General features: G+C 32.5%; 1 protein-coding gene and 1 pseudogene across 1 annotated transcript; one reads left to right on the plus strand and one right to left on the minus strand.

Annotated features, from left to right (window-relative positions):
* Positions 1-5,032: 5,032 nt before the first annotated feature.
* OPR3 (oxophytodienoate-reductase 3) lies at positions 5,033-15,465 on the plus strand. The gene is made up of 5 exons (XM_028243785.2): positions 5,033-5,269; positions 5,668-5,808; positions 8,620-8,750; positions 8,851-9,033; positions 14,531-15,465. The coding sequence occupies exons 1-5, from the start codon at positions 5,190-5,192 to the stop codon at positions 15,190-15,192; spliced, it is 1,197 nt and encodes a 398-aa protein (XP_028099586.2). The 5' UTR covers positions 5,033-5,189; the 3' UTR covers positions 15,193-15,465.
* LOC114299104 (glucan endo-1,3-beta-glucosidase pseudogene) lies at positions 15,360-16,558 on the minus strand (annotated as a pseudogene).
* Between the last annotated feature and the right edge of the window lie 2,658 nt (positions 16,559-19,216).

A 19,216-nucleotide genomic window follows, 5' to 3' on the forward strand; every position in this document is an offset into this window, starting at 1 on the left:
AAACCGTCAATTTCTGATGTTTTTTCCCTCATCTTTTGGTTCAACGTTCCTACATAGATGATGTAAATACCATTGCTGTTGAGTAACAACTGATGTAAACATTTACATGATTTGTTATTATTGTTGGTTTTTGTTGTCATATGCTATTATTTTGTAATAAGCTCCCTATTTCTCCTCATTCTGTCAATGTTGGACTTGTTGGTCTTATTGATTGTTGATAGTGATCAAATAATTAGAACCCCTCAATTTCTGATTACTTTCCCCTATCTTTTGGTTCAATGTAAATTCCTACACAGATGATGAGTAACCACCGATGTGAACATTCACATCAAGTACCAAACTGATGTAAACATTTACATGATTTGGTTATTATTGTTGATTTTTTGTCGTCATGTGCTATTGTTTTGTAATAAGTTCCATATTTCTTCCATTCTGTCAATGTTGGACTTGTTAGTCTTGTTAATTATTTATAGTGATCAATAATCAGAACCCCCCATCTTTTAGTTCAATGTGAATTCCTACACAAAACGATGTAAATATTTACATAATCTGGTTATCATTGTTGTTGAGTAACAACCCATGTGATCATTCACACCATGTATCTAACTTTGTCCATTGTTGTTTTATCATGTGCTATAATGTGTTCATGTGAACAATCATATTGCCCTCTATCTTTTTGGTTCAATGTGCATTTGGAAAGAAATAATTAGAACCCCCAATTATTGTCCCCCTCTCTATTTGGTTCAATGTGAATCAAATTATAATGTTGTTGTGAACATTCACATTAGACATATATTATGTGAATGTTCCACACCATGTACTTAACTTGTTATTTATTCATAGTTTGTAATGTCCTCATGTGAACATTTACATCGACTTTTCACATCCACATTCACCATAATCATTTAACTATTCACATGACATGCAGTTCGCACTTGTTATCATTTACCATTTTTTACCATTAATAGTAAATTTGTTTTGCAATTGAACAAACAGATGTTGCTTATAGATTTCATGGCAAAAGAAAAAGATAAAAATTTCACGTCAAAGACGAACTTGAACAAATGGCCAGCTCTCCAAGATCAACTACCAATCTAACATCATTGGGTTAGTAAAACTGATGGCGAGTACCAAGTTCTTGGATCTTCAACTGGATTGTTTGAAAGAAACATCATTTTGGCAGTTGTTTGATGTGTTAAGGATCGATAAAGTTGACGTCGACAAATGCATGAAGTTCAATGATGTCATCGTATGCGTGTTAGAGACGTACAAGGCATCTAAAACTACATTTTATATCGGCGAGAAAAAGATGAATATGAATCTCACATCCTTTGCGATATTATAAATATTAGAATAGTTATTTTGATTGTACTTAATAAGATACAATGGTATGTTGTCATAATATTTGCTATTACAAAGTCGATGTTAATATTCATATAGAGGTTTATGTTGTTTTATAATTATGTACACATAATCATTGGCTTAATGTGACTAAATTAATTTATTTAATATTTTATTTGTGATGTTAGCATTTGCATCAATAATCTGATTATGTATAAACGTACACTTCATGTTTGTATACACACAAAAATGATGGTTTGTGGTTGATGCAATGTTGATGTAGTCATATTTTTAGATATTAAAAAATCAATGTGAACTTTCACATTGTTGTTAGTTGCTTTACAATTGTGTACACATAATCATTGACTTAATGTGATTTGTGGATAATGCAATTTTGATGTGAACTTTAATATCATCATTCCATATTGGTAATTAACACTTCAACACCGTCGTGTCTTTATCTATATTCCAGAATTCATGTGAACCTTCATATTCGTATGTTTTAATGTGAACATTTACATCATGTTTGCATTCAAAATGAAAGTTGAGGCTTGTGGTTGTGTAAATTGATGTAATGCTAATGTGAACTTTAACATCACCTTGTCATAGTGGTAATGAACACAGTGAAAACATATTCATCATTCAATATTATATGGGTGTGTCAATAATATTAACACCAATTGACAATACAATGACAAATTTTCATTTCAAATTAATGTGAATATTAACATTGATTAATGATATGAACATTTATATCATTTTTATATCAGACACATTACCAATCTCAAAAAATCATTGCTACATTGAAATCCAATAACAAAAAATCAAAATAAATGACAACAATAGAATTAGAAATTCAAAAATCTTATTCTCTCAAAAAATAAAAAATCATCACCCTTATCTTCCTATGTATCTTCATAATCTTGGTTTTCATCTTCATTATTATCACTATTATTAACACCTCCTACAATTCCACCATTATACCAACCCAAATCAAACCAAATCCACCTTATTTTTTTACAAAGGAAGCCCCATTATTGTACCAGAGATTTCACTCCTCACAATTCCATCACCAATTTCTCAAACTTCCAAACAATATGAAATGTGAACATTCACATTGATTGACAAAAAATCAGAAACAATGGCAGCAATAGAACTAGAAATAAAAAAAAAAAAAACCTCTGGTTGTGTTTGGAAGGGTTTTGGAATCATAGTTCTATCCCTACATTCTAGTATGATGTTTCGTTTGAGTTTTGGAAAATTAATTCCACACTTCCTTTTGAAAACTCGTTCCAAGCGGGCTTTTAAATTTTGAAATTTGGCCTACCGATCGTCCCTCCGGATGTCTAGTCGGTTTACTTGAACAGTGTGATTTTTTTTTTTTGCTTGCAATTGGCACTTTTTTTTTAATATATATTTTTAATAAAACAATATTTTTGAAAATGTTTAAAATTTTTTAAGAGCTTTTAATAGATTTTTGAGTTGTGTGTTTGGTTATGAGTTGTAAGTTTTTATATCAGATATCATATGTCACATAAAAAATTCCCCATTCTTTTCAAAACTCTTTCACTAAACAAATTTTCTACACTCAAATCATAATTCCAAAACTTACAAACTCAAAATACAACTCCTATTCTCAAATCATATTTAGAAAATTTTACCAAATGTTACCTTAATCTCTCTAAAAACAAAAAAATTATCACCTACATCTTCATCTTCATCTTCATCTTCATCACTATCATTAACAACGTACGCAATTTTACCATTCCACTGATCCAAATCAAACCAAATCCATCTTTGAAGAATAGGTTAGCAACAAAATCGTCTGGATATAAATGGAGTTTCGACTTGCAACAATGGAAAAACATAGAGATTCGAATACAGAGTAAAAATGAACGAATACAAAGCTTTAAACACAAAGTAACAATGGAAGAATACAAAACTTCACTACAATAATGGAGGCATACAATATTCTCTCGTCACCATGTGTAAACCAGAGCTTTAAAACCCTATCAAACAGAGAGTTTCAAATGGACTTATTGTGTTAGAATACCTCTAAATGAAATTTATCAATAAAAAAGTCATTTGAGAGTATATTTTTAATAAAATTTATCAATTTGTAATAGAAAAATGAGTCAGACCCCCTTTGTGGAGGACCCCCACAGCCCCCTTACTGATCTACACCATTCATGATGTGTGGAGCCCACTCATATATGTGTGGGGTCCACATCATGAATGGTATGGATCACAAAGGGGATTGTGGGGATCCTCTACAAAAGGGGTCTCTATCATTGCTCTTAATTTAGTCAATAAAATAAAATGTCACATTTAAACTATAATTATTTTACTTTTTTCTCTTATAACTATCAAATCAATTATAAAAAGGACCAAAATTTATTCAAAACATAATTTCTTTTAACCAACTTAAAATAACTAGAAGGTTCACAAGTTAGAATAAATTAGCTCGTGAACTTAGATTATGCATTTGGACTCTCTCTATATACATGGAAAGATTATGTATATATATGGAAAGATTATGATACACTATCTGTAAAGGTGCCTATGAGATTGAAATTATTAATGAGTAGGTCTAATAATTTTGTATTTGTTTTAAAGTTTTGTTTTAAAATTATTAATTTAATTGATAATTAATTTAACAAAAGATTATTAGTAATGGGGTAGGAGTAAGATTATATATCTTGTGCTAGGAAATAAAATAAAAAGACTCTTTTACTCTTGATTAAAAATTAAAATATTTATTATTTTTATATGATTTTATATTTTAGAAGATTAAAAATAATTTTTAAAAAATAATTTTTTTTTGATATTTATTTTTTCAAATTAGTTTATATTTAAAAAAAAAAATTAAAAAACAAACCAAACATAACTTTTGTATTTTGTATTTTTATTTTGCTTTTATTTATTTATTTATGATATTTTTTCAAAACCATCTTTATGAAGAAATTTTGATAAAGTAAAAATTGTGAAGAAACATTGATGGATGGTAGGATTGGAAAAGAAGATAAATATACTTGTAATACTATATTTATATATTTTCTTATTCAATACAAATCAAACAATGGATAAGGGGATAATTTATCTTACTAATTCAATTGAACAGTGAATACCACACTAATTTGATGAAATTATTAATACTTTTACTATTAATCTTGTGAATCAAACATGACCTATAATTACAAAAAAAATAAAAATAAAAATAAAAATAACATACTTCTATAGTTTTTAAATCATAACTAATTAAAAATATTTCAAAATAATATCATAATTAAAAAAATTAATCTTAATTAAAAAAAATAGCATAATGAAGAGTATACTAGGCCTTCGTTTAGAAAAATGGGTTGAGTAGAGTTTGAGGTTATTTTAGTAAAAAAAACACAAAATAGATTTTTTAATTTAATAATACAAAATATTACATTTAATTCATAATTATTATATTTTTTTTCTCAAAAAAAAAAAAACTTTCATAAACGAGATCTTTTAATCCCAAATTACAAAAATCAAAAAGTCAAAAAGCCAATCCACTTCCAAACCAACCTTGGAGTGTTTTGAGAAGTTAGTAAAAAATTGATTTTTTGATTTTTTAGCTTTTTTGATGACTTTCTTGGCAAAAAAAAAAAAAAAAAAAAAACTGATTTTTTTGCTAAAAAAAAGTTAAAAAACTAAAAAAATTGACTTTTTTTTAGCTCGTTGCCAAACGAGCCCCTACAATCCTCTGTATATTAATGTATTTGTGCTACTATATGTAGCAGTCAGTCTTTACATTGTTGTTTGAATCTTGTTGTCCGAAGTTGTTGTGAGGTTAAAGCGAATTCATCCGATCACTTGTAATGGCGGAGACGAGGTCGGATGAAGGTAGTGCAAGGCTCTTCTCTCCTTTCAAGATGGGAAAGTTCAAGCTCTCTCACAGGTCACTCCTCCCTCCCTCCCTCCTTCCTCCTCCTCTGTTTCTCTCTCTGTTCGCTGTTCCAACCCCTGATCTTACTCCTAGAGAGTCTCTCGTCTTCTTTACCATCCATTTCCATGGAAAAATTGGAGAGATTTCAGCAAGGGAGTCTAAGAATGACTATCTGTCACCATTCCATTCCATTCCATTCCATTCTATCTTATTATTATTATTATTATTACTACTACTACTGTAAACTAAAATAGAGCAATTGTTAGATCTAATTTATTATATGGAAAGGTTAGGGATTTTAAAAGAGCATGTTTACTCTTGTTTGGTTTGATTGGATTGGATTGAATTGAATTGAATTGAATTGGGTTTGTTATTTATTTATTTATTTTTATTTTTTTGCGATGGATCAGGGTGGTGCTGGCACCAATGACTAGATGCAGAGCACTGAATGAGATTCCAGGGGAAGCCCTAGTTGAGTATTACGTTCAGCGATCAACAGCCGGTGGATTTCTCATCACTGAAGGGACTTTGATCTCTCCCACAGCCGCCGGGTATTTTCTTTTCTTTTTCAAAAGGGGGTGGCTCTTTCTTTCTTTAAGGTCTCTTTCTGGCAGAGTTTTTTTCCTTTTCACAAAGAGCTTAAAAACAATTTTATATAATGTTTTAGGTCTTGTTTGGTTTGTCTTTCTCAAAAAATTTTGGGAATAATTTTTTACAAATAAGTTTTTAAAAGTTATCAAAGCAAACAAATTTTCTTAAATTTTTTTTTTCAAAACTTGTTTGATTTACAAGTTTTCTAAACAAATCTCTCTCTCATACACATCAAATCAATCACTTTTTTCAAAATTCTCTCTCAAAATAATTTTTCAAAACAACTTTTGAAAAAAAACTAAACTAAACAAATTTTCATATTTTTTATCTCAAAACATATTTCTTAAATACAAACCAAACAAGCCCGTAATTTTTTAAAATCATGTAAGTCTCTAATTTTTTTTACGGTCCTGCTGAAGACCCCCAGTAGGAGAGACCCCAGCACCCCACCTCCACGTGGGGGCTGGTAATGGCCGAAAATCAAAAAAAAAAAAAAAAAAAAACAATTTTTTGGGCCAATAGGAGAAGACTCCCAGCACCCCAGTTGGGGTCTAAGGCATTTTTTTTTAATATATATTTTAAATAAAAATTCTAAAATTAAATTTTAATTTAGGTCTCGTTTGAGAACAGATTTTTTTAATAATTTTTTAGTTAAAATGTGATATAAAAAAATTAGTATATTTAGGATGATTTTTTAACGAAAATATGTATAAAAAATATTTTTTTTTTTTTTTAACTTTTTGATCTGAATTATTACTTTTTAATTTTTTAATAACTATTTAGTCATTTCCCAAACGAGTCTTACTTTCTAAAACAAGTCGGAGAGAAGACTAGTGATGCTAGTCTATTACTATCTGTGTCCAATCACATGCCTGGTCCCCTCCCATTTTACTTTACCCAGTGCTTCGTTGGACCCCACTTTGGGCTTATCATGGATCAATCAAGGTGGTTGGTAAATGAAACCATAAAACACAACATAATGTTAAAAAATATATATATTTTTTGAACTAGTTAAAAAATAATTAATTATATTCTGTTGGTTACTAACAAATATGAGTCACATATTTTATTTATATGATAATAAATATAAATGTCTATATTCTTTTTAAGAAAATGATAATTTTACATTATTGGAAAAAAAAAAAAAATTCATCGATCAAATATTGGGTAAGTAGGGCAAAGTGATGTTGCAAGTTCAATTTTTATGTGCTAATTTAACAACGGATAAAAATAAATAAATAATGGGTAACAGCCATACTATCATAACACCATCGTTTGGATTTTAATGAAATTTTCCATCCCTACCAATTATGCCTGTTGGGTATAATTTTTATTTTGTAATTTAGAAAACTATAAAGAAAACATAAATTAAAAATGTGTCTTCTTCAATTTTGGGATAATTAATTGTAAACCTATTTAAATTGTTTTAATCTCATACACTATAAGCCAAATATATTGAACATAATACAGACGCAAATTTTTAAGATTAAAAAAAAATTATAAATAACTTTAGGAAAAATTACAAACACTCTCGAGATTTACTTAAATTACAAATTATTCCTGTAGTTTTAGAAATTACATTATGCTCCCTAAGGTTTCTAATTTTATAACAAATAAGTCATTTTATTAATAAATCATCAAGTTAATTAACAGTTTTTAATAATGTTAAAATTTTATTTTTATTAATAATTCAGATAATTTTATTATTGTATAGGTGAATAGTTAGAAATTTCACTTTTTCAATTAATTTTGTTAAATAAAAAATTCTGATAGTAATGTATTTGTAATTTTCCAAATCACAGGAAACAATTCGTATTTTAAGCAAATCTCAGATGGTGCATTTGTAATTTACCCATAACTTTAATAGCATCTTCCAACCAGACCAATGCCACTATATTGCACAGTGATTCTCCTAATCTAGTCATATGGTAAACAGGAGTTGGAGGAAGAGAACTTTTAGTAGAGAGGAACAAAAAAATTTCAAGGAAAGGATGATTTTGTTGCACCATTTGTGGTTGCCCACCAGATAGGTAGGCTGGGAGTGGGATCAATCTTATATTCCACTTAACAGAGATGAATAGTTGACCAATAGACAGCTCTGCGGCATCTACCCCAGCAGCATGTGTCACACTTATTCCCACTGAGTTAGCAAGGGGACAACTTTATCATGAGCTCCACATATTATCATTCATGAAGTTCTTGTTTTCATATTTAAAATTCAATCAGATTATATAAATCAAACCACTAGATTAGGAATGAATTATTGTAGATCCAATGTTCAAATTGAAAAATTTGATCAGATTATATATGTAAATCAAATAACATTCTCTTTCTTTTAACCAAATTGAACCTATTTGGGCTGTTTAATTGACATGTGTCCATTCTTTTCTTAGGATTTTATTCTAATTGTTTGCTCATAGTCTCTCAAGAAAGATGATTTGTGCGTATGATTTAAGCAATTAAAAAGCGAGCTTATAAGAAGTACCATGAGATCTGTCTCATTGAAGAGTTATTTAAGAAGAAAAACAAAACATCTTAGATGAGATTGCGCAGATCAATGAAATGCAATATAAACAGATTGAAAAAGAGATATATTTGTTTGAACATGTAACATAAAACGTATAAATTTTAGTTTGAGGTCATGACCTGTGTTGTATGGTCACTGTATACATAATTACTTTACAGAAAATCTATGTAGTACACAAAACTCTTGCTTATAGTACGCAAGTCTCAGTTTTTAGGTTTTTTTTTTGGGTGAATATATGGACCAGGTTTCCACATTGCCCTGGGATTTACACCAAACAACAAGTTGAGGCATGGAAGACAGTGGTTGATGCTGTCCATGCCAAGGGGGCCATCATATTCTGTCAATTGTGGCATGTTGGCCGAGCTTCACATCAAGGTATCATACCCAAATCAACTGCTTTCATTAAGATTTACAATCTCAACTACCTACAGGACCATGTATATATTTTTAAACTTTTGCACCAATGATCAAGCAGTGTATCAACTGAGTGGGGCTGCACCCATATCATCTACGAGCAAGCCTATATCAAAGAGGTGGAGAATACTCATGCCAGATGCAAAACATGGCATGTACCCAAACCCTCGATGCTTGACTATCTCTGAGATACTGGAGGTGGTGGAACATTATCGCCAGGCTGCTCTAAATGCTATTGAAGCTGGTTAGTTTAGTTATATGTCTATATATATACAAGCACATAATAAATATATAAAGGCCATCATGTGATTGCCATATTACTTTGTAGTAGTAGATCATTGGAAATTGAAATCTTCACATGGCTTAATATAAAGTAATATAGCAATCACAGATTGTTTTAAGTTTTTTTTTTTTTTTTTTTGAAATTTTGATGGTATATGGTCATGTTTATTTGATCATTCTTATAGAAGTGTAGATGGGTTTTGAGATTATTTGTTTGACATAGAGGAGGTGGGTTTCAGTGTTGGGGGATAGCGGGGAAGGAGGTGCTGGTGAGGGGGAAAAGAGTAGCAAACAAGGGAAGGGAAAGGGGAGGTAGTGGTAGTGGTAGGGTAGGGGTAGGGGTAGGGGAAGGAGGTAGGTGGCGGGTGGTGTAGGGATAATGGCCTAGGAAGTAGACGAATTGAGGGTTGGTCAATGTGGTTAGGACTATGTTAGGCTTGAAAATTGATGGTTTTGACCCAGTAGATAATTGATAAATGGTAATTTTAATCTAATGTGGTCAAGTTTAAAATTAGTATTAACATTAATTTGAAACAAGAAGTGAGAAAACATCATGTGTATTACAAAATAATTTCTCTGTCAGATGACTTAACGAGAATGGATGGAAGATTAACATCGTTATAAAGTTTAAGTGTGGGGTTTAAATTGAAGAAATTAAAAACAAATGGTTTGATTTGTTACATGAGGTTAAAAAAAAAGAAGAGAAATTTGGTGAAAAGTCCATCTAAAGGGGTATGAGGTGTTAGATCTAAAGTAAAATCTTATTTGGTGATAAGAGCATGTCGGAAAAGGTCACTTGGAAAATTCGCTGGCAACGGAAAATTCGCCAAAAAAGTCACTAGCAAAAAAAAATTGTTGGCGGCCAATGGCCGGCGGCAATAGGTGGTGGTCGTAAGGTAGAAAAATGAGTGATATTCAATAGATAAGTTGTTGAATGAGTGACATATGTCACATTTTAATAGATAATTAGTTTGATGAATTTCAATAGATAGACATATGGGTTGGTTTCAACAAATAGACAGATAGGTTGATTTCAACAGATAGTTGTCTTTTTGGACAAATTGTGTCTTTTTTGGCCCAAAGAGATTAAAGCTTGGGCCTAATGGCCCAAATATTCAGAAATGGACTTATGGCCCGAGTGCGAAAATTTAAAAAAAGAAAAGAAAAAAAGAGAGCACATAACACATTGTGCAATATTCTACTTTCCCTTTTTCGAAATTGTTTTTATTTTATTTTTTAATTTGCAAACTATCACTTCCCGATTTTCAAAGATCAGGCAGACGATTCCCAAATGACTATTTTTATCCCTAAAGAGTCAAAATTACCTTTTTGCCCTCATAATTTCCAAATTCATTAAATAATCTAAATAACTCAGAAACACAGCTAAAATAATAAAATAGTCATGGAAACATATATATTTAAGAAACTAATAAGCAAAACTAAACACAGCTAAAATAATAAAATAGTCATGGAAACATATATATTTAAGAAACTAATAAGCAAAACTAGGGTAAAAATTATGAGAAAAATAGTAAATCAACTCTAATCCCAACATCTTTTAGACTACCTCATTTCAACCCATGATTAATCTAGTTACATCATCTTTTTTTCTCTCTTCAAGTGTAACCCATGTCTTCCAATTGAAGACCAATTAAACCTCTCATTAAACCTTAATCCAACCTTAAATCAGTGGCCAAGATTTGATCTTAGGTAGGACAAACAATCCTAACCCCTTTATTTTGAATTCCATATAGTTATAAACATTTATACACATATAAGTACATTTACACAAAAGTAACTTAGTTTGCACAAGCATTAAGGTGGTCTTTTTACTTTCATGAGTGTGTAAGTACCTAGTTTGTGTAAGGAAAGGTGCCAAAAGGAGAAAAAGATGAGCGCATATGAGCTTGCAAGAGATAGGTTCAACCAAGCCTCCTAGGGGATGCCAAAATGTATGTAAAATGCACTATTTGGGGTTTTGGACTTCCCTCCAAAACCCTAGCTCAAAACTATGAAGTTTGGATACATAAATTATACGTTTTATGTACTAGAATTGCATGAAATTTGCAGGGATGACTACAATAAATACAACTCACATACAGAACACAAAATTAATAATTACTGGACTCAGAGAGCTCATCTCTTGAATCTCAAATCAGATCGGTCCCGCGTGCACGCATAACAAGACAAATTGTGCATTGGAATTCTCAATTCACCAGAATGTCTCCAAATTATTAAATAACATAGTGTTAATTGCATGAAATTCACAGGGATTACTATTATAAATAAAACACACATACATAACACAAAATTAATAATTGCTGGGCTTAGAGAGCCCATCTCTTGAATCTCAAATCGGAGTGCATGCATAACGAGACAAATTGTGCATTAGAATTCTCAATTCGTTAGAATGTCTTCAAATTATTAATAACACTATGTTAACATATTAATAACTAATACCGGGCCCGACGAGTCCATTCTTGAATCTTGTGCCAAATCGTATGCAACTTGAGACGATTGCTGGCCTTTCTCAATAAGCAATTAAATTATAATTTTAACAAGATCAACCCTGTGGTCAAATTAACATCATTTATTGGGCCCGGAGGGTCTATCCCTTAGGCCCTGGGTCGGCTCCGAATTCGGCACGCACAAACTGAGATAATAGAACAAGCAGAAAATTAACTGATGGAAGTCTAAACTAAAATAAATAGGGAAACTTGTGGGTTTAATTATAATCAGTTACAAAAATTATAAGTTTAAATTTTTTCTGGTCGTTACACAAACTAGCAAAGATGTGTGTGCTCTGTGTATTCCAAATTTTAGTTTGTCTAATATGTAGATAGCTGTGTATTCTAAATTTTCATAGCAGAAATGAGCTGATGCATATGCATCAAAAAGGTTGGATTTGGGAAATAGTTTAAGTTAGTTGTTTCCATGATTAAGAGCTATTTTGACTAGCCACTTATTAAGGATACCTTTGACAGTTTAGTACTTTTTGAAGCTATATGCATTTCATATGAAAAGTTACTTTGTGATGATAAAAAATTGCATGGGATAATTTACATTTTGACAGAGGATACCACCTTAAGTTGACAAAATAATGGAGCATATGAATATAACTGTTCCTAGTTATGCAACCATGATGGGAATTCTTCTTATACTTTAGCTGGAGTCAGGATTTAAAATATATAGATTGAGTTAACCTGACTCAATTGAGAAACTATTAAAACTCAAATTAAAGAAAAGGAAGATCCTTCCATTGTCATTAATGTTTCAAAATTGAGAAACATACATGCATTTGTCCACTTGTGCTTGGAAAATCTCATGTTCTTGTCATACATTTCTTTTTTGATAGTGAGCATTTTATTACCAAGAAGATAGATTATATATAGGAACTCAATACAAGCCCTGAGGGGCTACAAACATAAATTCTGGAAACCAACAAAAAACGAGGCCCTAAATTAAATATCTCTCGCAACCCGAGAGCCTAAGTAAGAAATGAAACCGCTCAATCTCAGAGGAATAGATGTAGTTAGGTGGTCTGCCACCTCCTTGCTATTGCTTGTTGGAATTATTTGGAGAATTGTGACTAGACATTTTTGTTATACCTGTTAGAACTTTTCTTGATTGTTGGCAAATTATTTTTGTTTTATGCAAAAACCAGATTGGTTGTTGCTCAGTCAAATAAGGCATACTGGTGATGTCATATAATGGCTAGTGATCGACTTTACTTGGAATTATGATGCACTTTAGTTACACCTTAGTTGTGTTGTAAGATAAAGATAGTTTATGGTGATAGGACTATCTGTTAGAGTCGTTAAAAAGGTAAGGTTCTTAAGGATAATTTACTATATAAGATGGCTAGGTCTTAATTTTCACACATATTTTTGCTACTCAACCTATGTAAGGAATGCAAAAGGCCGTGTGAAGAGAGTTAAAGACTTGCATCACGTTGTTCCTTTAAGTGTGCATGAAATCATCATGGCTGAAGGGTGATGACATTACACCGCTAGACCCAAAAAATTACAAGCTTTGGTTTCATTTCATGCCTCGGATCTGGTCCAGATTTATTCAAGGGTTTTAAAGTCTTTGACTATGTGAAACGAAACTCATAATAAACTCAACTAACTACTTCAATAAACTTTATTTTCCCAGCAAAAATAAATAAAATCAAAACTGAGAAAACAAAAAATAAATCACTCTCGTATCAATAGTTTTTGTGTATTCGTCTTTTGGTTAAAGAAGTTTTTAATTTTATTTTTATATATATAAATTTGAAAAACTTAAAAAACAACATTGTGAGTGATGAATTGAAAATTAACAAGACAATACCTCTAAATTGTTTCCAAACATCTTGTCGAAGCATTTCATCAAGAGTTGATTTTTTGTGAGCATTATATTTTTTCAATTTTCTCTTTTCTAATTGTTGCTCCTTTCACTTGCTTGTTCATGTCTTATATTTTGAACTCTCTGTATTGTATGGAGTTAATGTTTCCTATGGTTGATAAGGGATTTGCACAAATACTTAACTTACCAACCTGCACTAGGAAAATTAAAAAAATATTTGATAGAGCTACAACTCTTAGAAAATTTTGGAAGATTCATGCAAACTAGAATGACTTAAGGACAAGATAAACAGTTATACTTTGCTTAGAAATGTAATTGAGATTGCAAAATACCTCCACTTTAGAAACATGGACACATCCTGTGACTATGAGTGGTCCTATTCCTGGTAGTTGGTATAACAAAAAAATTAGTTGTTCATTAGCACTGAAAACGTCATGAACCACTTTTATGCAGACGCAAGGAAATGAAGTTGATTCTTGTCTCTGGTCCCATCTGGGGGAAATACTAACATTTTCAACCTAATTTTGGACTAATTACTTGTTTGGTGGATTAAGGTTTTAAATCTTAACAAAATAATCTGTTTTATTTTTCTTTTAAGAAAATAACATCTTCAAAAGGTAAATTTATTGCGGCTGATTTCCCGTGTTGTAACAAGTTTCTTGTCCATCCATCCTTTCCAAGTTTCTTGTCCATCCATCATTTCCAAGTGTGATTTCTATGTTATGTATGGCTTTGCCTATGGGCAATTCTGTTGAAGTAGATTCTGCTTTTAGATCAATTCCCAAAATAAAGTTATTTTACTCATGATATTAAAGGCATTGTTTGGTTGGGATTCTATAATTTTATGTGCCTAAACTGGCATATGCTAGAGGTTCTTTCTGGGAATTGTTAGTGGTTGAACTTGGATGTAACCAATGGGTAATTAGCTTGTTTAATATAGTATAGCAATGATTTCCATCACCCCAAATCTTTTCTTCATATACTTTTTTTGAAGTTCTCCATGTTACCATATATTTCGTCTTCTCCTTTGTTTTGTTTTGTTTTTTTTCTTTCTTCTACCAGGTCCATGTTGAACATTATCAATATGCACATAATGCTTGTGCAATGTACAGGTTTTGATGGCATTGAGATCCATGGGGCGCATGGCTACCTCATCGATCAATTCTTAAAGGATGGAATCAACGATCGAATGGATGAGTATGGTGGTTCACTTGCAAACAGGTGCAAATTTATAATGCAGGTGGTTCAAGCAGTTGCTGGAGCCATAGGGGCTGATCGTGTTGGTGTCAGGATTTCACCAGCCATTGATCACCTCGATGCCACAGACTCTGACCCTCTCAACCTAGGCCTTGCAGTGATTGACAAACTCAACAAGCTCCAGGTTGTCTTAGGCTCAAGGCTCACCTATCTCCATGTAACTCAGCCTCGATATACAGCTTATGGGCAAACAGAATCAGGTAGACACGGTAGTGAAGATGAGGAGTCCAAGTTAATGAGGACTTGGAGAGGGGCATATCAGGGAACTTTCATTTGCAGTGGTGGGTTCACTCGGGATCTAGGAATCCAAGCTGTTGCACAAGGTGATGCTGATTTGGTTTCATATGGTCGGCTTTTTGTCTCAAACCCAGACTTAGTTTTGAGATTAAAACTCAATGCACCCCTCAATAGGTACATTAGGGCTACTTTCTACACTCAAGATCCTGTTATTGGGTACACAGACTACCCATTCTTGAGCACAGGAAGCGAGGGCCATGGACCATTTTCACGCCTTTAATTGGGGCGATGGCACTGTCATGATCACGCGTGTGTATTGGTATAATAATTGAAACCTAGAGCTTTAGATTTACTGGATGTCTTCTTCTTTTTCTTTTTTTCTTTTTTTGAATTCATGTATTAGGTTCTTATACTTGGAGAGGTCTTGTGAAGGTTGTGATCATTGATCTAAGACACTGCAATGTCCTCCAAGTACTGCTCGTGACAATCTTATAGAAAAATAAAAGTTTGTATTACGATTAATAATACTTGCACAAACTTCAATTTGAGTTCATTACCAATTGCTTTATTTATTATATTCATACCACTGCTAGAAATTAATCGAACAGGAGCAAACAAGGGATAAACAGGTTCCATGGTGGGGTGGAAGAGTCCCCAGTGTTGCTCAACGCCATCAGGTTTGCGATTTTCGTTAAACATGGAAAAAATATACCCTTCTATGCGAGCCAGAGGCCTTTTTGGAGTCCCATTTTTGGCAGCATGTTCCATGAGGTTTCTGTTATAAGTGGCTGCTAGCTCTGGGGTGGTGAAATCGCCATCCCAGCAGAAGGCCAACCGGTCTCAGACACAACCCCGCCCACATCGGTCACGCCCTCTCTCTCCATTGCCTAGCAACAAGCATCTACAAACATGTTCTGATATCTCAAGTTCCCATCCAGAACTACTGGTCCCTTGGCAGTAAATTGTGCATAATTTAAGCGCACTTTTGCTGGTTCTGCAGCATAGGCAAAGTAGGGATACACATTGACCATAAGTGGCGATCCTTGTGCTGATAAAAATCCCAGAATCTTAATGAGATCATCATGTGCCTCAAGTGAGAATGCACTGCTAGAAGGTGGGTAAGAAGTTCCTAAGATTCCTGTAGACACCACGGTGGTCACCTTAGTAGTACTAGCTAGATTTCCAGCATTGAGGATGTTTTGAAGATTTTGCATTGCAGATGCAATGTAACTAGCATAGTCCCCCGGGATAGCTTCATTGCCAACAGTAATATATGAAAATACAATGTCGTTGAGGTAAGGTTCCAAGGTAGTTGCAAACCATGACTTGGCAGCGTCTTGGCTCAATGCTATACTTGGTATATCCTGGTTGCGTACGCCTAACGAGACATGGATTTGGCTCCCGATTAGTGCTTGGAGTGCCGATGGATTAGGATCGAAGAGCCTCATTGAGTTGATACCATTTTTTTTTTTTTAAAGAGAAACCACGTCATCTGGGGAAGGTAGACTATCCCCCATCATCCCATAGCAAACACCTATGCCAGTGTCATTGGCAAATGATGATTCTGTGATTCTTATTTGGCTATGAAAAGCTACTATGATTGAGAGAACAAATGAGAGCCAATATGAAGAGATCATCTTATCCATCAACACGTAGAAATTGACTTGAAGTTGGGGAAGTACGAGGATTTTCTTTTGCTTTTTTTGTCTGCACCAAAAAGTTGAACAAATTCATTTGTATGATGTTGATTGATGTATATTTGTACTGGCAATCTACACGGGGTAAAATGTGATTGAATTTTGATGCATGTATATGTATACAACAATGCTAGGTGGCCCGAATTTTCATGACTCGAATATCTTAAAACGACGTCGTTTTGGGTGTAAAATGACGTCGTTTTGACACATTCGAGCCATTTGGGCCAGACAAATTCGGATTACCAAACATTTTTCATATGTATATACCATATTATGTATTTAATGTGCATAAATAGGCCCCTATCAACAAAATGAGTACAGATATTTAAGGTCTGTTTGGTTGTTTTTTTGTTTTTTCATTCCTATTTTTATTTTTCAGACAATAGAACTTGTTTAGCAAATTGTTCCTGGAAACAAATTTTTGGAAAAAATCTTGAAAGCAAGTCACCTTTTAGAAAACATGAAAAATTAAACTTTTCATTAGAACGATATGAATTTTTGTCATTTTAGTAAAAATTGAATTTTCCAAAAATTGTTTTCGCATAGAAATTAAAATGATATGAAAGCGTGGATTTTTTTTATAATTTTATTATTATTTTTTTTTAAAAAAAAATTTCAAAATACACAAAAATGAAAAAGAAGAAGAAAAAAAAAAAAAAAAAAAAAAAAACAAAAACAACCACCGTGCAAACTGATATAATGATATCTAAAGATAAAATTTATGACTATGATAAATATATGGAAAATTCTATGGATCCTATCCCCAAAAATGTGTAATATCAATTACAGAATGCGTAATATAGCCATAAATTGGCGTAACAAAATGTCTAAAAATTTGTGATTGATGTTGCAAAAATTTGTGACTTAGTTACAACTTTTTTTATTACGTCAATTTGTGATGAGATTATGTATTTTGTGATTGATATTACGAAATTTTATAATAAAATTCCATATTTTATGATAAGGTATATGGTATGCACCCTAAAGGGGTTCACACCAAATCACTTAAATATATATATATATATATATATATATATTGTCTTAATTCATTTCCCAAAGCAGAATACTCATAAAAAATGAAAAGTAACGAGTAAGAAGGTAATTAGTCTTACCAGAGAGAAAAACGGATACGGGGGTACTGCTGTCCCCTTATGGGAGAAATTTTTCGAGTATTTTTCGATAATTTGAACCGATATATTGTAGGGTTCGTCAAGATTATTATTCATGTAAAAAATCAAGTTAATCGGATATTCATAACCTCATGATCAAGTTCAAATTGTTTTAAAAAATTTATGAAAGTTACGTTAACCGTTAATTTTTATAAAAATAAATGTGCTTTGGTTATAGGGCTACAGGTATCCAATCAACTTGATTTTTTTCCTGGATGATCTACTCGACGAGCCCTACAATGTGAACGGTTCAGATCATCGAAAAACATTCAAATAATCTCCCACGAGGGGACAGCAGCAACTGCTGTGCCCCAAGGCACAGCAGTATCCCCCATTCGGAGAAAAACGAGGCTGGAAACATGGAAATTATTGTGATAAAAGAGCAGAAAGGATCATGGTTATATATAGAGTATTCCCCACGTTGTAACATGCCCTTCGTTAATAGACCATATCTTGATTTTGTCATCATCGTATGTATCTATCTAAATCTTCCATTATGTGATGTCTTAAACACACACACGCATGCTATACTAATTACTATTCAATCTCCTCCATCATTTGAAGGCTTCCCATGCATGCATGCATGATGTATTTTCAGTCCTCATTTATATTTGGAACAATAACTACCAAAGGAAAAAACAATGAAATATAGAGAAGCAACACCTATCGTAATAAAATGTGATTATAAAAGTTCCACAACTAACAATAACAAAATCTTGAATAATAATAATAATAGGGACTGGCTTCTCTCCGGTCCTAAATCGGACTAGAGAAGTGTTGTTGGACCCATTGGGTTTGGTTTTTGGGTCCCGTTTGATTCGAACCTTTTACATTTTAGGATTCGTCGAGTATATTATCTTTGCAAAAAATCAAATTGATCGGACAAAGGAAACCACGTGTTCAGATCAGTTTTGTATAAAAAAATAGACGGTAAGAAAATAAACGGTCCATACAAAATTGATTCAAACACGTGGTTTCCGTTATCCGATTGAATTAATTTTTTGTAGGGATCATGTATTTGACCTCTTCAGTCCATTTGGTGATCATCGACGCATCGGCTGAAATGCTAAGCTTCTCGTAAGTCTCATCGCTCCAGAACAATGAACTTGCAACTTATGGTTCGCCCCTATCTTCCTCCTTTGTACCTATCCCCACAAGGCAACTATGCCATTCTTGGAGACGGTGATCGTTGACGAGAAGGTGGCGACCACTTACCATAATAAATAGTTTTAGTGCACTATAACTATATCTAAAGAAAAGTTTCTCGTAGAGTAACCCTAACATGTGAATGGTTCGGATCATGGAAGTAGGGCCCAAAAATCGGCCCATTGGGCCGGATTGTCCAATCTAGTCCCATAATAATAATAATTTCTTGAATAAGGGTAATTCTATTTACACACCACCAATTATCTCAGTTCATACCACTATCTCTCTTTTT

The sequence above is a fragment of the Camellia sinensis genome, chromosome 5 (genome assembly GCF_055761805.1).
Source record: "Camellia sinensis isolate YWXY chromosome 5, ASM5576180v1, whole genome shotgun sequence".
In the NCBI taxonomy this organism is placed as follows: Eukaryota; Viridiplantae; Streptophyta; class Magnoliopsida; order Ericales; family Theaceae; genus Camellia; species Camellia sinensis.